The following is a 26,109-nucleotide window of genomic DNA, read 5'->3' as shown; positions in this document are numbered from 1 at the left end:
ACTGGAGTTTCAGCTTTAGCATCATTCCTTCCAAAGAAATCCCAGGGCTGATCTCCTTCAGAATGGACTGGTTGGATCTCCTTGCAGTCCAAGGGACTCTCAAAAGTCTTCTCCAACACCACAGTTCAAAGGCATCAATTCTTCGGCACTCGCCTTCTTCACAGTCCACCTCTCACATCCATACATGACCACAGGAAAAACCATAGCCTTGACTAGATGAACCTTTGTTGGCAAAGTAATGTCTCTGCTTTTGAATATGCTATCTAGGTTGGTCATAACTTTCCTTCCAAGGAGTAAGCGTCTTTTAATTTCACAGCTGCAGTCACCATCTGCAGTGATTCTAGAGCCCCCCAAAAATAAAGTCTGACACGGTTTCCACTGTTTCCCCATCTATTTCCCAAGAAGTGATGGGAACATATGCCATCTCAGTAAAAAGAAAAAACAGCCCAATCGAAAAATGGGAGATGAACTAAATAGACATTTCTCCAAAGAACACATATATTGGTCAACAGGCACATGAAAAGATTCTCAACATCACTAATTATTACACAAATGAAGATCAAAACTACAATAATGTATTATGTCACACCTGTCAAAATGGCTGTCATCAAAATGTCTATAAATAATAGATGCCTTAGAGGGTGTGATGGAAAGGGAACCCTCTTACACTATTGGTGGGAATGTAAATTGATATAGCCACTTTGGAAAACAGTATGGAGATTTCTTTAAAAACTAGACCCCCATGGACGGAGTAGCCTGCATAGCCTATGCAGGCTACTCAGTCCATGGGATTTTCTAGGCAAGAGTACTGGAGTGGGTTGCCATTTCCTTCTCCAGGGAATCTTCCCAACCCAGGGATCAAACCCAGGTCTTGCACATTGTAGACAGATACTTTACCATCTGAGCCGCCAGGGAAGCCCAAAACTACTATATGATCTAGCAATCCCATTCCTGGGCATATATCCGGAAAATCCAATAACTCTAAAAGATATGTGACACTATTTATAAAATCCAAGGGATAGAAACAACCTAATTGTTCATTGACATATGAATGGATAAAGAAGATGCAGTGCATACACACAATGGAATATTACCCAACCATAAAGAACAATGAAATAATGACATTTGCAGCAACATAGATGAAGTAAGTGAACTTAGTGAAGTCATACAGAGAAAAATGAATACTGAATGGTACCACTTACATGTGGAATCTAAAATATGACACAAATGAACTTATTTAAAAAGCAGGAATGGACTAACAAACATAGGAAACAAATTTTATGGTTCCCAAAGGGAAAAGGGAAGGAAGGAATAAATTGGGAATTTGATATTAACAGATAAAGAGTACCGTACATAAAATAGGTAAACAGAAAGGACCTACTATATATAGCACAGGGATCTATATTCAATAACTTCTAATAACCTATAATGGAAAAGAATCTTAAAAAGATACATACATGTACATATTTTATATATGTATGTATAACTGAATCACTCCACTATATATCTGATATATTGTAAATCAACTATGAAAGTGCTGTGCATTAGTCACTCAGTCCCGTCCCACTCTTCGTGACTCCATGGACTGTAATCTGCAGGCAGAGTTTTTAACATCTGAGCTACCAGGGAGGGCCAACTGAAAAAAAAGAGAGAGAGAGAAAGAAAAAAGAAATGGCAGAAACCTTTAAAGTTGACCCACAATCCGGGTCCAACTTCTCAAACTTGCTTTCTAAAATTAGTAGGGGAAATTATAGATTTTTGTAAAGTTAAAATTTCAAATTACTAAATACCCTTTAACAAGAAACGCTGTGGAAGCTGAAGTTGAACAGTTCTATGATGACCTACAAGACCTTCTAGAACTAATACCCAAAAAAGATGTCCTTTTCATTATAGGGGACTGGAATGCAAAAGTAGGAAGTCAAGAAACACCTGGAGTAACAGGCAAATTAGGCCCTGGAGTACAGAATAAAGCAGGGCAACGGCTAATAGAGTTCTGCCAAGAGAACGCACTGGTCATAGAAAATACCCTCTTCCAACAACACAAGAGAATTTTCTACCAGATGGTTGACACCGAAATCAGACTCATTATAATCTTTGCAGCCAAAGACAGAGAATTTCTATATAGTCAGTAAAAACAAGACGTGGAGGTGACTGTGGCTCAGATTATGATCTCCTTATTGCCAAATACAGACTGAAATTGAAGAAAGTAGGGAAAACCACTAGACCATTCAAGTATGACCTAAATCAAATCCCTTATGATTATACAGTGGAAGTGAGAAATAGATTTAAGGGCCTAGATCTGATAGACAGAGTGCCTGATGAACTATGGATGGAAGTTTGGGACACTGTACAGGAGACAGGGATCAAGACCATCCCCAAGAAAAACAAATGCAAAAAAAGCAAAATGGCTGTCTGGGGAGGCCTTACAAATAGCTGTGAAAAGAAGGGAAGTGAAAAGCAAAAGAGAAAAGGAAAGATATAAACATCTGAATGCAGAGTCCCAAAGAATAGCAAGAAGAGATAAGAAAGACTTTCTCAGCGATCAGTGCAAAGAAATTGAGGAAAACAATAGAATGGGAAAGACTAGAGATCTCTTCAAGATAATTAGAGATACTAAGGGAACATTTCATGCAAATATGGGCTCGATAAAGGACAGAAATGGTGTGGACCTAACAGAAGCAGAAGATATTAAGAAGAGGTGGCAAGAATACACAGAAGAACTGTACAAAAATGATCTTCATGACCCAGATAATCACGATGGTGTGATCACTCAACTAGAGCCAGACATCCTGGAATGTGAAGTCAAGTGGGCCTTAGGAAGCATCACTACAAACAAAGCTAGTGGAGGTGATGGAATTCCAGTTGAGCTATTTCAAATCCTGGAAGATGATGCTGTGAAAGTGCTGCACTCAATATGCCAGCAAATTTGGAAAACTCAGCAGTGGCCACAGGACTGGAAAAGGTCAGTTTTCATTCCAATCCCAAAGAAAGGCAATGCCAAAGAATGCTCAAACTACCGCACAATTGCACTCATCTTACATGATAGTAAAGTAATGCTCAAAATTCTCCAAGCCAGGCTTCAGCAATACGTGAACCATGAACTTCCAGATGTTCAACCTGGTTTTAGAAAAGGCAGAGGAACCAGAGATCAAATTGCCAACATCTACTGAATCATGGAAAAAGCAAGAGAGTTCCAGAAAAACATCTTTTTCTGCTTCATTGACTATGCCAAAGCCTTTGACTGTGTGGATCACAATAAACTGTGGAAAATTCTGAAAGAGATAGGGATACCAGACCACCTGACCTGCCTCTTGAGAAACCTGTACGGAGGTCAAGAAGCAACAGTTAGAACTGGACACAGAACAAGGGACTGGTTCCAAATTGGGAAAGGAGTGCCTCAAGACTGTATATCGTCACCCTGCTTATTTAACTATATTCAGAGTACATCATGTTAAATGCCAGGCTGGATGAAGCACAAGATGGAATCAAGATTGCTGGGAGAAATATCAATAACTTCAGATATGTAGATAATACCACTCTTATGGCAGAAAATGAAAAGGAACTAAAGAGCCTCTTGATAAAACCGAAAGAGGAGCATGAAAAAAATTAAAACTTTTTCACTTAAACTCAAGGCTTAAAACTCAACATTCAAAAAACAAAGATCACGGCACCTGGTCCCATCACTTTCTGGCAAATAGATGGGAGACAAGGGAAACAGTGACACACTTTATTTTCTTGGGCTCCAAAATCACCATGGACAGTGACTGCAGCCATGAAATTAAAAGATGCTTGTTCCTTGGAAGAAAAGCTATGACATACCTAAACAGTGTATTAAAAAGAAGAGACATAACTTTGACAACAAAGGTCTACCTAGCCAAAGCTATGGTTTTTCCAATAGTCATGTAGGGATATGAGTGTTGGGGGCATAAAGAAGGCTTAGCAGTGAAGAATTGATGCTTTTCAACTGTGGTGTTGGAGAAGACTCTCGAGAGTCCCTTGGACTGCAAGAAGATTAAACCAGTCAATCCTAAAGGAAATCAGTCCTGAATATTCCTTGGTACGACTGATGCTGAAGCTGAAACTCCAAAACTTTGGCCACCTGATGTGAAGAACTGACTCATTGGAAAAGACCCTGATGCTGGGAAAGACTGAAAGCAGGAGGAGAAGGGGAGGACAGAGGATGAGATGGTTGGATGGCAGCACCAACTCAATGGACATGTGTTTAAGTAAGCTCTGGGAGTTGGTGATGGACAGGAAGCCTGGCGTGCTGCCAGGGGTCACAAAGCGTCAGCCACGAGTGAATGACTGAACAGCAACAACAATATTGTCTTCTATAATGGCTGTATCAGTTTATATTTGCACCAACAGTGCAACAGGGTTCCCTTTTCTCCACAGGCTCTCCAGCATTTATCGTTTGTGGACTTTTGGGTGATGGCCATTCTGACCGAATTGAGATGACACCTCATTTTGGTTTTGATTTGCATTTCTCTAATAATGACCAAGGGTGAGCATCTTTCCATGTGTTTATTAGCCATTTATATATCTTCTTTGGAGAAATGTCTGTTTAGGTCTTCAGTCTACTTTTTGATTAGGTTGTTTGCTTTTTTGGTACCTGAGCTGCTTGTATATTTTGGAGATTAATTCTTGGTCAGTTGTTCTAGCTCAAAGGATTTGAGCATATGCTTTTTGCCTAGAAAATCCCATGGATGGAGGAGCCTGGTAGGCTGCAGTCCATGGGGTCGCTAAGAGTCGGACACGACTGAGCGACTTCACTTTCACTTTTAACTTTCATGCATTGGAGAAGGAAATGGCAACCCACTCCAGTGTTCTTGCCTGGAGAATCCCAGGGACGGGGAAGCCTGGTGGGCTGCCGTCTATGGGGTCGCACAGAGTCGGACACGACTGAAGCAACTTAGTATTTATTTATTTGAAATATTTGAAATAAATATTATGAAATATTTATATATTTCATATAGCATATGAAATGAGTGCAATAGTACCGTAGTTTGAACATTCTTTAGCATTGCCCTTCTTTGGGATTGGAATGAAAACTAATCCCATGGGATACAATCTATTAAAATGCAGTTGTAAAAAAAGAAAGGAAAGGAAAATACTTCCAGAACACAGAACTTGATTTTATAATAGCTTTGTACTCAACAACCTCTTAATAAATTTCCACTCAAACTGTACTTGGAAGCTTGCCATCTTTTTTCCTATATATTGGAGTTTCACCTAAGGGAAAAATTTCTGAAAATTAATCCTGGCTACCAAGAATGAAAAAAACATTCAACAGATCACAGTTAGTTTCATGACAACATTATTTATGAAGGAAACAGCATTGCTTATGTTCAGCCTACTGTCAAAACATTTATAACATGCTTCTAAAAGGCCCAGAGACAAGTGTGCGTAGAGATTACCAAGGGCAACAGTGAAAGTGCTGGCTTCCCTCTTCTTTCCCTAACACACTTTCTGAGATGACCTTTAGCACCTAGATTGTCCCTGGTGGCTCAAGAAAGCATTTCAGTATCAGCAAGATTCTGGATACTGAGCTGAGTTTGCTGTAAGCTTAGAGATGATTTTTTTAAAATCAGTTTTATTTCCTAAATTCCTCTCACATTCCCACTGGTATGATTTCATTTTGAAAACATTTCATCTTTAAGTTCCAGAATAGTTTTTAGCAATTTTTTGAAAATAAGGGCAACAACTTTTGTAATTGACTATGAAAAAGAAATACACCACAGGGCTATGCTTATAAGTGTCTGTGTTGAATATACATGTGAATTGAAATCTCCAATCTACAGCTATATTAAATTTTGGATCTGTATCTTTTCTATACGGAATCATAGAATATTGGCATGACATTAAAAAAAAAAAAGAATCAATCCGTTGTCTGCAATTATTTATGTTTTCCAATACCTTGAAGACGGGAACTTTTTCTCTAGTGCTTGGGTCTACAAATAACAACTAGTAGATGACCAATAGAATGGAAAGGTCTCCACTTCTTACATGTTAAAACCTGAGGCCAAGAGAAGAAAAGTGACTGGCACAGCTCTTCCACAGCTATGTTTCAGTAGAACCTGGACGTCACAGCATCTTCACCTGCATCCAAACTCTCTGTCCAATAATAGTTTTTAAACGTCTACTGATGTTTTAAAATGGATGAATTCCTCCTCTTTACTTGATAAAGGCCTAAGTTTGTGAGGTAAAGCTACTATCAGATATCAAATATTTAACCCACATAACTTTAAAGCATAAATAACCCCCAGGGAAACATATTAGTTGTTTAACTGTTTCATTTCCTTGATTGACAGACAACAGAACTTGGAAGCTTGAATAGTCTGGATCTATGAACTGCAACTTCCAGAGAACCACTATATGTGGTTTGCTCTTCATGCCATCACATACAAGAAAGTCCACCACAAATAATTTATTACAAATTCTACTTTTGAAAATAAACTATAAAAAGGATTTTAATTTAACCCATCATTAAAAGAGCAAATAAATAATTTTTGGCCCCTAAACCTTTTGGGAAAACTAGGCCTGTCTTTGCAGTACTTATTTGGGCTTCTATTTTCTTGAAAGAATTAAGTCCTGCTGAGAGACACAAGGAGAAGGAAGCAAGATAAACACGAGTGTGCTGGCTGCTCTAAGATGAGCAACCTCAAAGATTTAAACTTGGTCCCAAATCCTTGAAAAATAAATGAATCAGCATGTGGAGAAGTCTACAGGTCTTGAACATGAAAAGCCTGGTTAACTGTGGTCATGAACACTCAGAAGCTGTGATGAAAGAAATCCAGTTCCACTTAATGCTCCAAACTTTATGACTGTAGTTTTTCAATTAACTGACAAAGTGTAACAACTTCACAGCCATAATAGCATAGACTCCTCCAATCACTTTCTCTCTACAGTTTCATAGTAAGACAAGATCTGTGTGGGCCTTTTCAGGTTGTTACCTGTGTTTTATCTAGTGCCTGAACTAAACAAGTGCTGAATAAATCTGCACAGGATACTACCCTAAACAGTCTTATTTAATTCTCACAAAAGTCTTATGAAACAAAGAGGGCAGCCGTTATTCCCATCCCACAGAAGACAAAGTTCCCAGACAGCATGTCATCATCATCACTAAGGTTCATTAGGCACTAACCATGTGCTAAGCCCTCTGAATGTATTAACCTGTTTAATTTCCATGGTATTGTGATATGGTAGATATGAACACCATCTCTATTTTACAGGTGAGAAAACTATGACACAGAGAAATTAACACATAAGTGTTAACATAACTACAATCAACTATCACAATTAGCAACTAGCACCGGAACTGAACCTAGGAAGGTGGCTCCACAGTCCATACTTATATCATGACAATATCGTGCTTTGATATTTGACTGCCCAAATAGTATGCACTTGCTTTGGGCTTGGTCACACGACTTTTTATGGCCAGTCCAAGACTACGTCCATCCTCCCTCCAGCCCACCTCCATGCCACAGCAGGTCCTGTCAATCATCACCTGCAAAAACAAAGCTGCCCTGGGCCTCAGCACAAATCTAATTAACTGGACAGAGTGAGCATGTCCAATTAACTGATGAACTAACTCTTCATAGAAACCCAAGTCAAGAGGATACCTTCCAAAGACAGGTGAAAGGCCTCAAGGTGGAGGCATCAACCACTGGTAAACCTCCAGGGACACTCATATTCGAAACCTACTATTGAAGATTCACCTGTTAGGTAACACAAAGCCTCTTATATGTAATTGGAAGTCATTACCTTATTAGGAAAACCTCATAGTTGGAGAACATGCCAGAGCTGTGTGATTCCAGGAATGAAAGGGCAATGAAAGAAAGAAACATATAGTCTGTGTCTTATAGGGAGATTACTTGTAAGAAGGTTCTTCATATGGGACAACCTAACAATGCTATTTAAGAGTCCATGTTTGCACAACTAGTCTAGGACATTTAAATATGTTTACATCAAATATAGGGTATTTCCCTCTTACTCTTTTGGTGGGAACGCTAACTAGTACAGCCACTATGGAGAACAGTGTGGACATTACTTAAAAAACTGGATATAGAATTGCCATATGACCCAACAATCCCACTGCTAGGCATACACACTGAGGAAACCAGAATTGAAAGAGACACATGCACCCCAATGTACTTTACAGCACTGTTTATAATACCTAGGACATGAAAGCAACCTAGATGTTCATCGACACACAAATGGATAAGGAAGTTATGATACATATACACAATAGAATATTACTCAGCTCAAAAAAAATTCATTTTAGTAAGTTCAAATGCCAAGAAAATGCACTGGTCATAAAAAACACCCTCTTCCAACAACACAAGAGAAGACTCTATACATGAACATCACCAGATGTCAACACCAAAATCAGATTGATTATATTCTTTGCAGCCAAAGATGGAGAATCTCTATACAGTCAACAAAAACAAGACCAGGAGCTGACTGTGGCTCAGACCATTAACTCCTTATTGCCAAATTCAGGCTTAAATTGAAGAAAGTAGGGAAAACCACTAGACTATTCAGGTATGACCTAAATCAAATCGCTTATGATTATACAGTGGAAGTCAGAAATAGATTTAAGGGCCTAGATATGATAGACAAAGTGCCTAATGAACTATGGAATGAGGTTCGTGACATTGTACAGGAGACAGGGATCAAGACCATCCCCATGGAAAAGAAATGCAAAAAAGTGAAATGGCTGTCTGGGGAGGCCTTACATATAGCTATGAAAAGAAGAGAAGGAAAAGCAAAGGAGAAAAGGAAAGATATAAACATCTGAATGCAGAGTTCCAAAGAATAGCAAGAAGAGATAAAAAAAGCCTTCAGCAATCAATGCAAAGAAATAGAGGAAAACAACAGAATGGGAAATACTAAGGATCTCTTCAAGAAAATCAGAGATACCAAAGGAACATTTCATGCAAAGATGGGCTCAATAAAGGACAGAAATGGTATGGACCTAACAGAAGCAGAAGATATTAAGAAGAGATGGCAAGAATACACAGAAGAACTGTACAAAAAAGATCTTCATGACCCAGATAATCACGATGGTGTGATCACTGACCTAGAGCCATACATCCTGGAATGTGAAGTCAACTAGGCCTTAGAAAGCATCACTACGAACAAAGCTAGTGAAGGTGATGCAATTCCATTTGAGCTCTTTAAATCCTGAAAGATGATACTGTGAAAGTGTTGCACTCAATATGCCAGCAAATTTGGAAAACTTAGCAGCGGCCACAGGCCTGGAAAAGGTCAGATTTCATTCCAATCCCAAAGAAAGGCAATGCCAAAGAATGCTCAAACTACCACACAATTGCACTCATCTCACAGGCTAGTAAAGTAATGCTCAAAATTCTCCAAGCCAGGCTTCACCAATATGTGCACTGTGAACTTCCTGATGTTCAAGCTGGTTTTAGAAAAGGCAGAGGAACCAGAGATCAAAATGCCAACATCTGCTGGATCATGGAAAAAGCAAGAGAGTTCCAGAAAAAACATCTATTTCTGCTTTATTGACTATGCCAAAGCCTTTGACTGTGTGGATCACAATAAACTATGGAAAATTCTGAAAGAGATGGGAATACCAGACTACCTGACCTGCCTCTTGAGAAATTTGTATGCAGGTCAGGAAGCAACAGTTAGAACTGGACATGCAACAACAGACTGGTTCCAAATAGGAAAAGGAGTTCGTCAAGGCTGTATATTGTCACCCTGTTTATTTAACTTATATGCAGAGTACATCATGAGAAACACTGGACTGGAAGAAACACAAGCTGGAATCAAGATTGCTGGGAGAAATATCAATAACCTCAGATACACAGATGACACCACCCTTATGGCAGAAAGTGAAGAGGAACTAAAAAGCTTCTTGATGAACGTGAAAGAGGAGAGTGAAAAAGTTGGCTTAAAGCTCAATATTCAGAAAACGAAGATCATGGCATCTGGTCCCATCACTTCCTGGGAAATAGATGGGGAAACAGTGGAAACAGTGTCAGACTTTATGTTTTTGGGCTCGGAAATCACTGCACATGGTGACTGCAGCCATGAAATTAAAAGACGCTTACTCCTTGGAAGAAAAGTTATGACCAACCCAGATAGCATATTCAAAAGCAGAGACATTACTTTGCCAACAAAGGTTCGTCTAGTCAAGGCTATGGTTTTTCCTGTGGTCATGTATGGATGTGAGAGTTGGACTCTGAAGAAGGCTGAGCGCCAAAGAATTGATTCTTTTGAACTGTGGTGTTGGAGAAGACTCTTGAGAGTCCCTTGGACTGCAAGGAGATCCAACCAGTCCATTCTGAAGGAGATCAGCCCTGGGATTTCTTTGGAAGGAATGATGCTAAAGCTGAAACTCCAGTACTTTGGCCACCTCATGCGAAGAGTTGACTCACTGGAAAAGACTCTGATGCTGGGAGGGATTGGGGGCAAGAGGAGAAGGGGACGACAGAGGATGAGATGGCTGGATGGCATCACTGACTTGATGGACGTGAGTCTGAGTGAATTCCGGGAGTTGGTGATGGACAGGGAGGCCTGGCATGCTGCGATTCATGGGGTTGCAAAGAGTCAGACATGACTGAGCGACTGATCTTATCTGATCTGAAGTTCAAATGAGATGGATGAAACTGGAATCTATTATACAGAGTGAAGTAAGTCAGAGAGAGAAACACCAATAGAGAATATTAATACATATATGTAGAATTTAGAAAGATGGTAATGACAATCCTATATGCAAGGCAGCAAAAGAGACACAGAGCCTCTAAAGAACATGCTCTTGGACTCTGTGGGAGAAGGAAAGGGTGGGATGATATGAGAAAATAGAATTGAAACATGTATATTGCCATATGTAAAATAGATGACAAGTGCAAGTTCTATGAATGAAGCAGGGCACTCAAGCTGGTACTCTGAGGCAATCCTGAGAGATGGGGTAGAGAGGGAGGTAGGAGGTGGGTTCAGGATGAAGCGACAATTGTGCACCCATTGCTGATTCATGTTGATGTATGGAAAGACCAACACAATATTGTAAATTAATTATCCTCCAATTAAAATAAATACATTTTTAAAACAAATATATGGTGTTTCATAAGCCACACAAATGGATTCCTAAATCATTCTGCTAAGTGAACATTCATTTATATTCCCCCATACACATAAATGAAAAGCTTATATGCACCTATATTCAAATTTTCTCTAGTAAGAGAAAAATATCAGTGAAGATTTTTGTAGAAAATGAATAGACACACACAGTGATTTCCTCCAAGAATCTCTTCCATTTTCAAATACTAGAACATGGCAAAACACTAAATGTCTTAAGATATATTTACTGAGAAAATTGGTGTCTGACTTACCCGCTGGATTTCTATCAAAGAACAATACCGGAACTCTCAAAATGGTCTTCAACATTTTGTTGTGCAAAGTTTGTGAAGAATTAACAAGGATGTACAATGCCAACAGAGATCTTGTGACACCAAAAAGGAGACTAGATGCAGTTAAACCTGAAATAAAGAAATGTCACTCATAACATAAAATCTCTGCCTTTTCTTCAACGATACTGAAGTACAGCAAGCAGTTTATAAAGATATTATGCATTTTCCACTATAAAAAGAATTTACATATAAATTTTATATATAGAATGTGAAGGAAATAAGTTTAGATACATATATAGAATGGATTCTGTAAGAGTTTAGTGCATTCACAAGAGACATTTATTAAAAAGAATATGAAAATCAGTATTTTCCTTTCACTAAACAGAAACTACGTGTGAATAAAAAGTGAAGTGTAAACTACAATTTCATTCTCAGTTCAGTTCAGTTCAGTCGCTCAGTCGTGTCCGACTGTTTGCAACCCTATGAATTGCAGCACACCAGGCCTCCCTGTCCATCACCAACTCACGGAGCTCACTCAAACTCTTATCCATCAAGTCGGGAATGCCATCCAGCCATCTCATCCTCTGTCGTCCCCTTTTCCTCCAGCCCCCAATCCCTCCCAGCATCAGAGTCTTTTTCAATGAGTGATCTCTTTGCATGAGGTGGCCGAAGTACTGGAGCTTCAGCTTTAGCATCATTCCTTGCAAAGAACACCCATGACTGATCTCCTCTAGAATGGACTGGTTGGAACTTCCTGCAGTCCAAGGGACTCTAAAGAGTCTTCTCCAACACCACAGTTCAAAAGCATCAATTCTTCGGCGCTCAGCTTTCTTCACAGTCCAACTCACATCCATACATGACCACAGGAAAAACCATAGCCTTGACTAGACAGACCTTTGTTAGCAAATTAATGTCTCTGGTTTTCAATATGCTATCTAGGTTGGTCATAACTTTTCTTCCTAGGAGTAAGCGTCTTTTAATTTCATGGCTGCAATCACCATCTACAGTGATTTTGGAGCCCCCAGAAAATAAAGTTTGACACTGTTTCCACTCTCTCCCCATCTATTTCCCATGAAGTGATGGGACGAGATGCCATGATCTTCATTTTCTGAATGTTGAGCTTTAAGCCAACTTTTTCACTGTCCTCTTTCACTTTCATCAAGAGGCTTTTTAGTTCCCCTTCACTTTCTGCCATAAGGGTGGTGTCATCTGCATATCTAAGGTTATTGATATTCCTCCCAGCAATTTTGATTCCAGCTTGTGCTTCTTCCAGCCCAGAGTTTCTCATGACATACTCTGCATATAAGTTAAATAAGGAGGGTGACAATATACAGCCTTGATGTACTCCTTTTCCTATTTGGAACCAGTCTGTTGTTCCATGTCCAGTTCTAACTGTTGCTTCCTGACCTGCATATAGGTTTCTCAAGAGGCAGGTCAGATGGTCTGTATTCCCATCTCTTTCAGAATTTTCCAGTTTTTTGTTATCCACATAGCCAAAGGCTTTGGCATAGTCAATAAAGCAGAAATAGATATTTCTCTGGAACTCTCTTGCTTTTTCCATGAGCCAGCAGATGTTGGCAATTTGATATCTGGTTCCTCTGCCTTTTACAAATTTCATTCTAGGCTTTCCAAACTCAATTTGCAAGTTCTAATAAAAACTATTCAAAAGCAGAGACATTACTTTGCCAACAAAGGTCCATCTAGTCAAGGCTATGGTTTTTCCACTAGTCATGTATGGATGTGAGAGTTGGACTGTGAAGAAACCTGAGTGCTGAAGAATTGATGCTTTTGAACTGCGGTGTTGGAGAAGACCCTTGAGAGTCCCTTGGACTGCAAAGAGATCCAACCAGTCCATTCTAGAGGAGATCAGTCGGGGGTGTTCTTTGGAAGGACTGATTGTAAAGCTGAAACTCCAATACTTTGACCACCTCATGCAAAGAGATCACTCATTGGAAAAGACTGATGCTGGGAGGAATTGGTGGCAGGAGGAGAAGCGACAACAGAAGATGAGATGGCTGGATGGCATCACTGACTTGATGGACATGAGTTTGGGTGAACTCCAAGAGTTGGTGATGGACAGGGAGGCCTGGCATGCTGCAATTCATGGGGTTGCAAAGAATCAGACACGACTGAGTGACTGAACTGAACTGAATAAAAACTCAGAAGAAAAATTAATTATAAAAAGTAGTTAATCGTTCTTTCTCCATGTTTCAATCTCACTATTTACAAAATTTTCCATAATGTGAAATTGTGGTATGCTTTGGTACCAGCATGTGAATTAACAGGAAACAGGAGAAATTATTTCACTTCATTGAACAAAATACCCAGTAGCTTTAAAAAATAGGAAAATACCATACTAAGTTGCAAGTAGAAAATGTCTTAAATAGTTGAACTGCATGAAAATACAAATTATATCTTAACACAAGATAATTAACCTAAAAGAGCATCTATTCTCATTTTTTATAGAAACAAAAAGCATTTGCAAATGCACATAATTATTGAAATTTGTTTTATTAATGACATAAATGAGTATTTACTATGCATATAAAAATTAAAATAGCCCTCCAAACATCTCTTGAACCCATGATACTAAGGAAACTGGAAATAACTTCTGTTATAAATATTCCATCAGGTATTTATTCTCCTTCAGCTTTTCACATCACTGTTATTCCAACTCTGGAAGCTGTTCGAATTCCTGAATTCCATCAACAGGCATTTGCCTTAGCCCACTATCCAAAATGAATATACAACAGAATCTTTTCCTTCTTCCTTTAAGCCCCCACAGTCCACCAATTCAGAAGGTAAACAACTAATGGATTTAGGTTTTTTAGCAAGTGATCAACAAAAGAAATAACAAATTTCTATGAGTGGGTTCTTACAAAGATCTAATTCACTCTATCTTTGCAGAAAGTTAGTATGCATGTTTCTTGTGCAGATATTTTAAAATTTTAGATGAGTATTTCCTTTTGAAAGTATGCAATGCTACACATATTCTAGGCACTGTTGTGAAAACAGAGCCACATTAATATTAGTCTGGCAAGCCAGATGTTAAATTAATCACACAATTGGAGGTGTAATAACATTGTGATCTCAAGGTAAGAAAGAAGGAATCCTAATTAATTCCCAGACATTGGATTTCTCCCTACTTAGCTTCTCTCTTAAGTAATTGGTGAAGCCCATGGAATGAGCAGTGTGGCAAAGGGGAGTTTGTATACCTGCAAGGAAATAGTGCTTTTGCTTGGGGGCCCTTGCTGCCAGAGAAATTCATCTAAGTTCAATAAAAGACAGGGCTTATTCAGACAGAACTGGAAAAATTCAAACCACAGAGTGGGGATCCATTTCTAATCCCCTTGTCCATCCATATAATAAGATTTAGATAAAGCAACCCATTAGAATAGACATGTTTCCAGTTTCCAGTGGCTGATTTTCTGAATGTTCAATTCTAGTTTAACTTCCAACATCCAGTACAGAGCAAATTAAGAGTCTTCATTCACTTTCTTCTAGTAGATTTTTAAAATAATTATTCCAATTAATTAATAGAGTAAATGCAAGTCAGACTCTTATTTGCTGAGGTATTTCTGAATTTCTCCTGGAAGCCCTAGTTGCTCTCACAGGTTCCTTGTAAGCACCTCAGAGTCTAGTATAAGAGACCAGATGATTTGGCTTTACCTGAAAAAATTCCTAAGTACCAGTCCAGATCAACCCTCTCTGTTATATTTTCTTTTTCATATGCCATGGTATTCAGAGTATCCTGTTCATTTGCCCTATGGAACAGGGAAGAAAAAAAATATTATGCTACAGGTAGAATGTACATATATACCAGAAAAAAAAAATTAACCTTGATTTAGGAGATGAATTTAATGCTAGAAAATGGCTCCCAGCTCTAAAGGCCCTATGTCTCTCTGCCTTATAGAGATACCATTTGTATCACAACTTTCAATTCTCAAAAATGTCTGTGAGGAAGCTTCGGAGAGTAAGACATGGAGAGAGACCATGGGAGGGTCACATTCCAGCAGGAACTGTCATTTTTCTTCAGGGAAACTACATGAGGGTCAGAGGAGGAGACTGAACAACCCCACCCCTCCCCCAACCCTGTGGGAAAGTGAGGCTTCGTGTAGACTTCACAGCACTTTGGATCAGAGCAGGAATCACTCACCAGTTTAAAAGCCACCAATCCTCCAGGATATAGGCAACCTAGAGCAGGAAACAACAGTCACTCACACACTGATGTTACTGAGCCCTCACACACCGCTCACTAGGATGGGAGACGGAAAGGTTCCAGAATAGGGAGACGGTCCTTCCGACTCGGGTCTGTGCCAAGCCCCACATCCCAGATGATGAGAGGTCAGGGGAAGACATGTTATATATCTGTAAAATGCATTCTTTTTTTTTTTTTTTCTAGACTCTGTCACAAACACATACCAATAAGCCTCACTTATTTTGTTACCCAAAGATAGCATATTTGAATGAAAATCCAAGTACATGTCAAAAAAAAAAGTAGGAGTGTAAATGCTCAGGGTTTTGAAGGAAGACTCTTGACAGGTACTGTGATGGTCAGTTTTCTGTGTCACCTTGGCCATTCCAGTCTCTGGTCATTTAATCAAACACTCCTCTAGATATTAATGTGAAGGTATTTTTTGTGGATTGTGGTTCATATCTATAACTAGTCAACTTAAGTAAAAATAACCATCAACAATGTGGTGGGCCCCATCCAGTCAGTTGAAGGATATAAGAGCACAACCTGAAGCTTCCTGGAGAAGGAAGAAATTCTGCCTTAAGACTGCAGCTCCTGCCTGAGGTTCCAGCCTGCAGGCCTGCTCTTCTGCTTTCAGATTCACCCAGGTAGATCCCACAGCTTCATGAGCCAGTTTTTTTAAATAAATCTCTTCATAAACATAATAATAATTAAATAAATAGATACAGTATAAATAGTATGTGAATATCAAGCTAAGGACACACACCAAAACAAATTTCCTTACTTACCTGAGCTGCTATGCTTACTAGAACAAGGAAAATGATGACGGACCAGTGAGCACCAGCTCTGAAGTAATTCTTGTAGGTCTTAAAACCAACTTTTCCTTCTAAACGTCTCTCCTCAGATAGTGTATCCTGTATATTCTCAGTCTTGGAGGGAAAAATGGCAGTGAAAGACAAAATTTAAAATAATTATCTACAAAACTACAAAAGTTCAACAATGCCCTAAATTGCAATTCTGTGGCGAAAACAGACACACCTCACATGCTGGTAGGAGTGCAAGATAGTCCATCTCCTATGGACAGGGTATGGAAATATCTCACCAAACCATATATGCATTGACTCTTGGACCTAGCCATATTACTTCTAGTAATCTATTAGAAATAAGGAAATATCATTTGCACAAGGTTATTCATTGTTCTGTGGCTTTGCTTAAAGTAGCAGTGCTCTGTGATGTCTAGATGTTTGGGACAGGGGTGTAGGGGGGAAAGGAAGTCCAAGAGGGAGGGGATATATGTATACATAGAGTGGATTCACTTCATTGCAGAGTGGAAAGCAACACAACATTGTAAAGCAGTTGTACTTCAATTAAAATATAAATTATATGACTAAAGAATAAAAATAGGATATTATGACTTTCAGCACACATAAAACATATCCAATTCAAACATGAATGCAGAAGTTTGTTCCAAAATAACACATAAAATGATAATGTAGTTAATGTATCCCTCTAGATGACTTGTGTCATTCAATGATGAAAACATAAAACATAGCTGGTCCTCAAAATACTAGTCAAATACAATAAGCTGAGTTCACACAACAAGTTTGAGTAAGGTGAGTTTGGATAGCAGGAGGACAGCATATGATCTGAATCTATGTGGTTCCTGAATTTCAGTGATTCCTGAGTGTGGAATGTGAAGGACTAATCAGTGTCTGCTGTGTGTCAAGTCCTTAGCACACGTTATCTCTGGTCTATCACAAACCTTCTGACAGCAAGGCAGAATACGACAATCAGTCATCTGCAGTGCCAGAACATTACAATATGTGGGGGAAATAGCTGATTTAATATGGTCACAGCAGGATTTGATAGGAGAGGGTCTTCATAGTAAGCCTCTGGATGTAAAAGGGAAGCTGGGAGCCATTATAAACATACACCCAGAAATTCATAGCAGTGTACCCACTACTGATCTTGATAAGATTCATCATCGTATACCCAAAGGATAACCCTGGTCAGAGAGCAATTTAATTCTACTAGTTCCATGGAATAAGGCCCTGGAAACGTATTTACTTTGAGACAAAGATATCATGAGAGGAGAAGACTGAATGGCCATCAAAAGCGGACAGAGCAGAATGTTGCAGAATGAGAAACTCACATCTTGGTCTTCTGCAGCTGCATCTTTCAACAAGGGTGTGGAAGACTGTTGAGACTGAACTGAAGACTCGGAGGAGGTCTGAGTCCTCATAGTGGGAGATTCAGGAACCGGAGATGGTTCAGCCTCCTCATTCTCCTTCTTTAAAAGGGAAGCAAAATCTACCCCGGATTTCAGTAACTCAGCATAAGTCCCATTTCACCCGCACAATTTCCCTAAAAATTTTAAACTTGAGAGGAATGTACTTGCATTAGATAATACTAATCTAATTTAAATACTAATCAAGAAAAGTTAACTGGTATTAAACTATAACTTTTTTAAGAAAATATTTTTTAGGTCCTGAATTATGGTTCACAAATCTATTTCAGTACAAGCCTTCTGTCCTCTGCCAAACTAAATACTGTGTACGGTGCTGGCAGATATGAAAGAAATGTGTACTTATGTATTAAAAATGGAGGCCATTGAGATAACTGCTGTGTACACTTAGGGAAGCAAAAACTGTAGATGTCAGTAGAAGTATCAGTAGTTTTTTAAAGACAATTCAGATAAACTTCATGTGAGAAACAGAATTTTTAAAAACAGTCAATTGGAGAAGATATTCCAGGAAACAAACTTAAGACTGACACAGAGGTGGGCACAAGCTCATCTGCATAGGTAAAAGTCACTCATCAAATCTTTGCTGACCATGTCACTTCCAGTAGCATGTGTTCAGCTGGAACAAGACCTGTAAGAAGTAGCTCTGGACAGAGAATCAGTAAGCTGTGTCTTCATTGTCTTTATAACTTCCCCACAAACTCAGAAAGTTCCCAACTTCAAATTCAATATTCTTTCTGTTCAAGTCATTAAACAAGAAGGCCATGACACGGGAGTGGTTCTAAAGCCTTGCCAGCAAACCAAAACCTAACCCAGAATCAGTGAGCTCAAATTTGAGAGGCTTACTTAAAAACAACCAATCACATACAGATAACCAGGCCTCCTCAGATCAGGAAACTGCTTAAGCCACTGGGAATCTAATTAAGTTCTTTGAAAATTCATGACATTTTACTTCAGTTTCTCTCCCTTGAGTTCAATTCAGTTCAGTCGTTCCATCGTGTCTGACTCTCTGAGACCCCATGGACTGCAGCATGCTAAACCTCCCTGTCCATCACCAACTCCTGGAGTTTACTCAAACTCATGTCCATTGAGTCAGTGATGGCCATCCAACCATCACATCCTCTGTCATCACCTTCTCTTCCCGCCTTCAATCTTTATCAGAATCAGGGCCTTTTCCAATGAGTCAGTTCTTCATTACAGGAGGCCAAAGTATTGGAGCTTTAGCTTCAGCAACATTCCTTCCAATGAACATTCAGGACTGATTTCCTTGAGAATTGACTGGTTGGATCTCTTTGTAATTCAAAGGACTCTCAAGAGTCCTTTCTAACACCATAGTTCAAAAGCATCAATTCTTCGGTGCTCGGCTTTCTTTATGGTCCAACTCTTACATCCATACATGACTACTGGAAAAACCGTAGCTTTGACTAGATGGACATTTGTTGGGAAAGTAATGTCTCTGCTTTTTAAAACGCTATCTAGTTTGGTCATAGTTTTTCTTCCAAAGAGCAAGTGTCTTTTAATTTCATGGGTGCAGTCACCATCTGCGGTAATTTTGGAGCCAAAAAAAAAATAAAGTCTGTCACTGTTTCCTTTGTTTCCCCATCTATTTGCCATAAAGTGATGGGACTGGATGCCATGATCTTCGTTTTTTGAATGTTGAATTTTAAGCCGGCTTTTTCACTCTCCTCTTTCACTTTCATCAAGAGACTGACTCTTTAGTTCTTCTTTGCTTTCTGCCATATGGGTGTTGTTATCTGCATATCTAAAGTTATTGATAAATCTCCTGGCAATCTTGACTCCAGCTTGTGCTTCATCCAGTATTTCACATACTGTACTCGGCATAGAAGTTAAATATATAAGGTGACAATATAAAGTCTTGACGTACTCCATTCCTCATTTGGAATCAGTCTGCTGTTCTGTGTCCGGTTCTATCTGTTTCTTCTTGACCTGCATACAGATTTCTCAGGAGGCAGGTCAGGTGGTCTGGTATTTCCATCTCTTGAAGAATTTTCCACAGTTTGTTGTGATCTACACAAAGGCTTTAGTGTAGTCAATAAAGCAGAAGTAAATGTTTTTCTGGAACTCTCTTATTTTTTCTATGATCCAACAGATGTTGGCAATTTGATCTCTGGTTCCTCTGCCTTTTCTAAATACATCATGAGCATCTGGAAGTTTTCAGTTCATGTCCTGTTGAAGCCTAGCTTGGAGAATTTAGAACATTTCTGTTGTTTGAAGTCACCCAGTTTGTAGTACTTTGTTACAGCTGCTTTAGAAACTGATACTCTAGCCTGAGCCCACACTTCCATCTTCTCAGCTTTACTAAGCCTTGTAACTGCTTCTGCTGTCACCTCTCCAGTGACCGTCAGAGGAATCTTTTAAATCCCACATCAGACCATATCCTCCTCTGCTCTGGGCCATCCAAGGCTTCCATTTCACTTCTGGGCTCACTTCGCATTGCTCAGAGACCAGGTCCCTCCACATCCCCCTGCTCACTATCCTCAGACATGCTGGTCTTCCTGACGTTCCTCCAACCTGCCAGGTCAGCTCCTTCCTTAAGAACCCCCTGCCTCAGATTCCCTCTCCCAGGTGACAGCATGGCCCCCTCCTTCATGTCACTCAGACCCCGTGAGGCACCAGCTCCTCAGGGAGGCAGCCAGGATGTCACCTTCTTTGTCATATCTGTCCCCATAAGAACAGGAGCCCCGTGAGGGCAGGGCCTTGTCCTCCTGCTGCACAGGCTCCCACACGTATTGGACACATAGAGACCTGGGCAGGGAGACCAGTGACTGGCAACACCAGCAGAGAGGGTGTCTCTGACCCAGGTGCTTGGCTACCCAACCTTGTTTCCTGTACTAATGGAAGATGCTCTTCAGGCAAACTGCATGACAATCATGTGGATACAAACAGGTCTTAGTATCTCTAATTTCCAAATAATACAATTTGACTTAAATCCTGGAAAAGGAAAACAAAAAGTTCTAAATAACTTTGCATCATTATCCTTAACAATTTCACTAGAACAGTGATGATTCAGTAGCCTTGTAATTGTACTTCTATACACTTTAAGCTTTATGTGGCTTAGAGTTTAATAGTGACATTTCTACAGGCCTTTGGATTCATCCTCAAATACCACCAGTTCTGAGAAGAAGGGAGTGTACAACTGAGGAAGAAGAGGGCATTTACGATTAATCCAGGAGAGTGACCTGTTGGGAGGCCTGGCCTTCAACACACCTGAGTGTCAGCAAGTATCACAGACTTCTAGAAATTACTTACCTTTTCCAGTAACAGAATCTGACTTGCATCTTTCAGGTACTGCCACTGATGAGTCACTAAGATTGTGATCTTCTCATGCAAGACTTGGCAAATACACCTACAAACGTAAAAGGTACAGTATATAAAAACATGAATGGGGGTGCTTCCAACTGAAAACATATATTTTGAAAACATAATGAGACAAAGAAAACACAGGAGTTGAAGATCCATGGTTTAAATACCAAATAAATAATACAAACTAAGTACCAATATAAATCAATAAATCTGACTAAGTGCTCAAATTCATCAGCAGCAAACCTGAATCCAGCTCTGTTCAAAAATCCCTGTATATGAGACAGCAAAAGAGACACTGATGTATAGAACAGTCTTATGGGCTCTGCGGGAGAGGGAGAGGGTGGGAAGATTTGGGAGAATGACATCAAAACATGTATAATATCATGTATGAAACGAGTTGCCAGTCCAGGTTCGATGCACGATACTGGATGCTTGGGGCTGGTGCACTGGCACAACCCAGAGGGATGGTATGGGGAGGGAGGAGGGAGGAGGGTTCAGGATGGGGAACACATGTATACCTGTGGCGGATTCATTTCAATATTTGGCAAAACCAATACAATATTGTAAAGTTTAAAAATAAATAAAATTTAAAAAAAAATTCTACAAACCAGTACAGTGAAGGAGGCACCAACAGCTAGTTTTTTTTTTTTTCCTCAAAAAACTCATCAATTATTTACATGTTTCATGATGATAAACAACTGATCAGTATTGAGATTACAAAACCTGACTGAACTAAAACACTGTTTCATCACTATACAGGAATGGGAGAAGAGGAAGCTATATCATTTAAAACTCTGTACATTTTTTCTCAGGCAGTTTTCTAAGTGATTGTTTATGATTTATAATGTACATAGTAACAACAACAAATTAATAGACTCTTGGTAACCTTTGCCAGAGTGCATTTTCTAGACACTTCTTCCCAAATAGCACTAGATAGAAAATGAATGCTAGTGTGGCCTCCATACGTCTCTGCAACATTCCATCCCAGCCAGGAAGTAAATGTTTCATTTGAACCAAAAACTTTCTGAATATGAAAATGAAAGATGAGAGTCCAAATGGCCCAAATCAGAGGAAATAATCCAACAGCTCAAGACACACAATTCTCTTGGCCAAGACCCCCCTAAACTATCCAGACTTAAGTGTTTTTTTCACAACAACCCCCTCAAACTGCCCCTACATCTTAAATGCAGACCCCAAGGAACTAAGCCCCAGTCTTTTCCTACAGGGTCCACAACGCCTTCAGAGAAGTGAGTAGCCAGGTCCGAGGCCCCAGTGAGCATGGGCAGGGCTCCAGGCAGGTACTCTGAGTGCCCTGCACCCTCACAAAGCAAATCTCAGGAACATGGGCCAGAGCTCAGCCTGATGAGTGAGTCAGATGGAGAACCTGGAGGCAGTAGACTGCAGCTCAGTCCCATCAGACAAGCCACTAAACCTGTTTCTTCATCTCAGAATCACACCAATGACAATCACATGTTCTGAGAAGTCTAACCACCCGGCTGCTCAGTAAATGCCAGCTCCCTTCCCCACTCCTCCCTAACCACAAGTGGTCATATGCTTTGGACTCAGAATAGAAAAACTCTGAGGGGACTCTCTGGACACAGGGTCTGTGATCAGAAAGAAGACCCTGGGATGCAGACACACACACCATCATTTCATTAATTCCAAACAGATTTATTTTTACCTTGACATGTCTTAGTTCAGCATTTGTACCTAAGTTTCTTGACTGAGTAACCCCCTCCTCCACTTTTAGTACTAAAGTTTTTCATGGAATTGTTGTCATTCAGTCCATAAGTCATGTCTAACTCTCTTTGACCCCATGGACTGCAGCACACCAGGCTTCCCTGTCTTCCACTGTCTCCACAGTTTGCTCAAATTCATGTCTATTAAGTCAATGATGCTATCTAACCATCCATCCTCTGCTGCCCCCTTCTCCTTTTGCCTTCAATCTTTCCCAGTGTCAGGGTCTTTTCCAATGAGTTGGCTCTTTGCATCAGGTGGCTAAAGGATTGGAGTTTCAGCTTCAGCTTCAGCATCTGTCCTTCCAGTGAATATTCAGGACTGATTTCCTTTAGAACTGACTTGTTTGATCTTTTTGAAGTCCAAGGGACTCTCAAGAGTCTTCTCCATGACCACAATTTGAAAGCATCAATTCTTTGGCACTCAGCCTTCTTTGTGGACCTACTCTCATATCCGTATATGACTACTGGAAAAACCATAGCTATGACAATACAGATTTTTGTCCACAAAGTGATGTCTTTGTTTTTTAATACACTGTCTAGGTCTGTCATAGTTTTCCTTCCAAAGAGCAAGTGTCTTTTAATTTCATGGCTGCAGTCACTGTCCACAGTGATTTTGGAGTCCAGAAAAATAAAATGTCACTGTTTCTACATTTTCCCCTTCTATTCGGCATGAAGTGGTGGGACTGGATGTCATAATCTTAGGTTTTTTAATGTTGAGCTTCAAGCCAGCTTTTTCACTCTCTTCTTTCATCCTCAGGTGGCACAGTGATAAAGAATTTGCCTGCCAATGCAGGAGACATGGATTCAATCCCTGAGTTGGGAAGATCCCCTGTAGAAAGAAATGGGAACCCACTCCAGTATTTTTATCTGGAAAACTCCATGGACAAAGGAGATTGGTGGGCTGCAGTCCATGGGGTTGCAGACTCAGACATGATTGAGAATACATGTGTACACAGTTTCACCCTCATCAAGAGGTTCTTTAGTTCTGCTTCACTTTCTTCCATTAAGGGTGGCATCATCTGTAGCTTGTTCATATTTCTCCCAGATTCTCCCCATTCTTGATTCCAGCTTGTGATTCATCCAGCCCAGCATTTTACATGATGTACTCTGCATAAAAGTAAAATAAGCAGGGTGACAATATACAGCCTTGACATACTCCTTTCCTAATTTTGAACCAGTCAGTTGTTCCATGCCCAGTTCTAACTGTTGCTTCTTGATCCACATACAGGTTTCTCAGGAGACAGGTAAAGTAGTGTGGTATTCCCATCTCTTGAAGAATTTTCCACAGTTTGTTGTGATCCACACAGTTAAAGGCTTTAGCATAGTCAATGAAGCAGAAGTAGTTTTTGTTTTTGTTTTTTTTTTTAGATTTCCTTTCTTTCTCTATGATTCAGTGAATGATGGCAATTTGATCTCTGGTCCCTCTGCCTTCTCTAAACCCAGCTTGTACATCTGGAAGCTTTCAGGTCACATACTGCTGAAGCCTACCTTGGAGGATTTTAAACATTACCTTGCTAGCTTATGCAATGAATACAGTAATTTGAACATTCTTGGGAATGTTCTTTGGAACTCATGGAATTGTTTTTCTTTAGTTCAAAATACCTGTCAATAGTCCCCGAAGGCAGATGTTAATTGAATACGATGGGTTGCTTTATCCAAGATGGACCAACTGAAAAGTTTTAAAATGTTTTCTTCCTAACATTTCATCACAGATGAGGTAATATAATTACAATGAAGTGATCAATTGATGATTTTGAATTTCTTCCCAAACAATAATTTTTATCCAAATCTCTAGAAAAATACTTTATTTTCCAACCTTTCAAGAGTAAAGTTTTCCAAGTCATACCATAAAAAATAATTGCTTCAGCGTTGAGCTGTTTACACATTATTTCTAGATAAGCGCTGTTAACCATGCAATTCCCTATATCAAAATAATCCTATATAAATGCTGTGTTAAGAGGGAACATAGTAGGTTATTGTAGAAAGGATATAAGTAATATAGAGTCCCACCTTCATTCATTCGACTGGCAGACTTTGGTTAGGCAGAGGTGCTATCCCAAGTGCTGAGGATACACCTACAGCTCAAGACAGTAGACAACACTCTGCACCATGGAGAGCGGAATACACTGAACTAATATAGAAAAATCCACTATCGGGCTGTGATGTGTGCTCTGAGAGTAAAACAAGGGAGTCCTGCTGTCTTACATAGAGTGACATGGGATCTCTGAGACTATCTGGAAAATTCCTGGAAGAATACCACAGCAGGTGCAGGGGTCCTGGGACAGAACATGCTGGGCGGAAGCACCTTCCTGCATTCACTGCTTAGGGTCGAGGTGGGGGGAGTGGCAGCGGGGGGGACTCATAAATGGTCAAGTGCACCCCACTGAGGGCTGTAGGAAGACAGAAGGCAAGGGAGCCCTCTGGAGGAACAAGAGGGAATGGCAGGACCCATCTTCCACCTTCTTTCTGTGTGCTGGTACACTGCTCCCTGGCTCTGGGACAGAGGGACCAGTATGTACAGACAGACAGGGATGAGAAAGGACACCCCATAAATCCAGCACAGTCGGATACTTATTGCGTGTGGGGATGAGCTGGAAAGGTTGATGGGGCAGATGGCAAAGAAGCCTGTTCTCTGTTTGAGGACCTGGAACTGCATCCTGAATGGGGTGGGGGGACAGGGGGGATCTATGAAAGGCTGGAACAGGAGTGTGAGCTGTGTAGACAGCAGTGTCAGAATATGATTAGGACAGACCTGAAGAGAAGATGATGCAGGAGGTGGGGGGTCTGATGATGTAGGGCTGGACCAGGACACAATCCATGGCTGGACACAGGTGTCACTGCATCAGTTCACCTAAGGCCCCTCACCTTATATAGGTGATAGAACTCACTTAGTGTAGTAAGTGTAACAACATATAGGTGTAAAACTTATGGACCTTAATAACCTTAGATATAGATTCATGACTGAAGAAAACTGTTAATGGCTAGTAGAAATATGATTCACTCACTTTTAATACAAAATACTCCCCATTATTAAGCTTCAACACAACCACCATCTCTCATAGCATAATGTTCCATCCAATTTTCTAACTCACTGAGAACATTCTCAGTTGCTGCTAAGTGATGTCCTAAATATTGCATTCATGCTCCCTGCCCTAAGTTTCCCCAGAGAATGTGGTTCTGATTAGCAAAGGACAGTCTTAATTAACAAGCTTGCTTCTATCCAGTGTACAT

General features: G+C 39.9%; 1 protein-coding gene across 1 annotated transcript in view; it reads right to left on the bottom strand.

Annotated features, from left to right (window-relative positions):
- LOC133258054 (ATP-binding cassette sub-family C member 4-like) overlaps positions 1-26,109 on the bottom strand; it is a 292,909-nt gene that overhangs the window by 86,519 nt on the left and 180,281 nt on the right. The window contains 6 exon segments of the mRNA XM_061434393.1: positions 11,361-11,507; positions 15,048-15,142; positions 15,535-15,572; positions 16,362-16,502; positions 17,726-17,951; positions 21,099-21,182. Coding sequence (XP_061290377.1) covers positions 11,361-11,507; positions 15,048-15,142; positions 15,535-15,572; positions 16,362-16,502; positions 17,726-17,951; positions 21,099-21,182 — 731 coding nt within the window.

The sequence above is a fragment of the Bos javanicus genome, chromosome 12, assembly GCF_032452875.1.
Source record: "Bos javanicus breed banteng chromosome 12, ARS-OSU_banteng_1.0, whole genome shotgun sequence".
In the NCBI taxonomy this organism is placed as follows: Eukaryota; Metazoa; Chordata; class Mammalia; order Artiodactyla; family Bovidae; genus Bos; species Bos javanicus.
The sequence above is the reverse complement of the archived record's forward strand: the minus strand, read 5'-3'. Positions and strand labels throughout refer to the sequence as shown.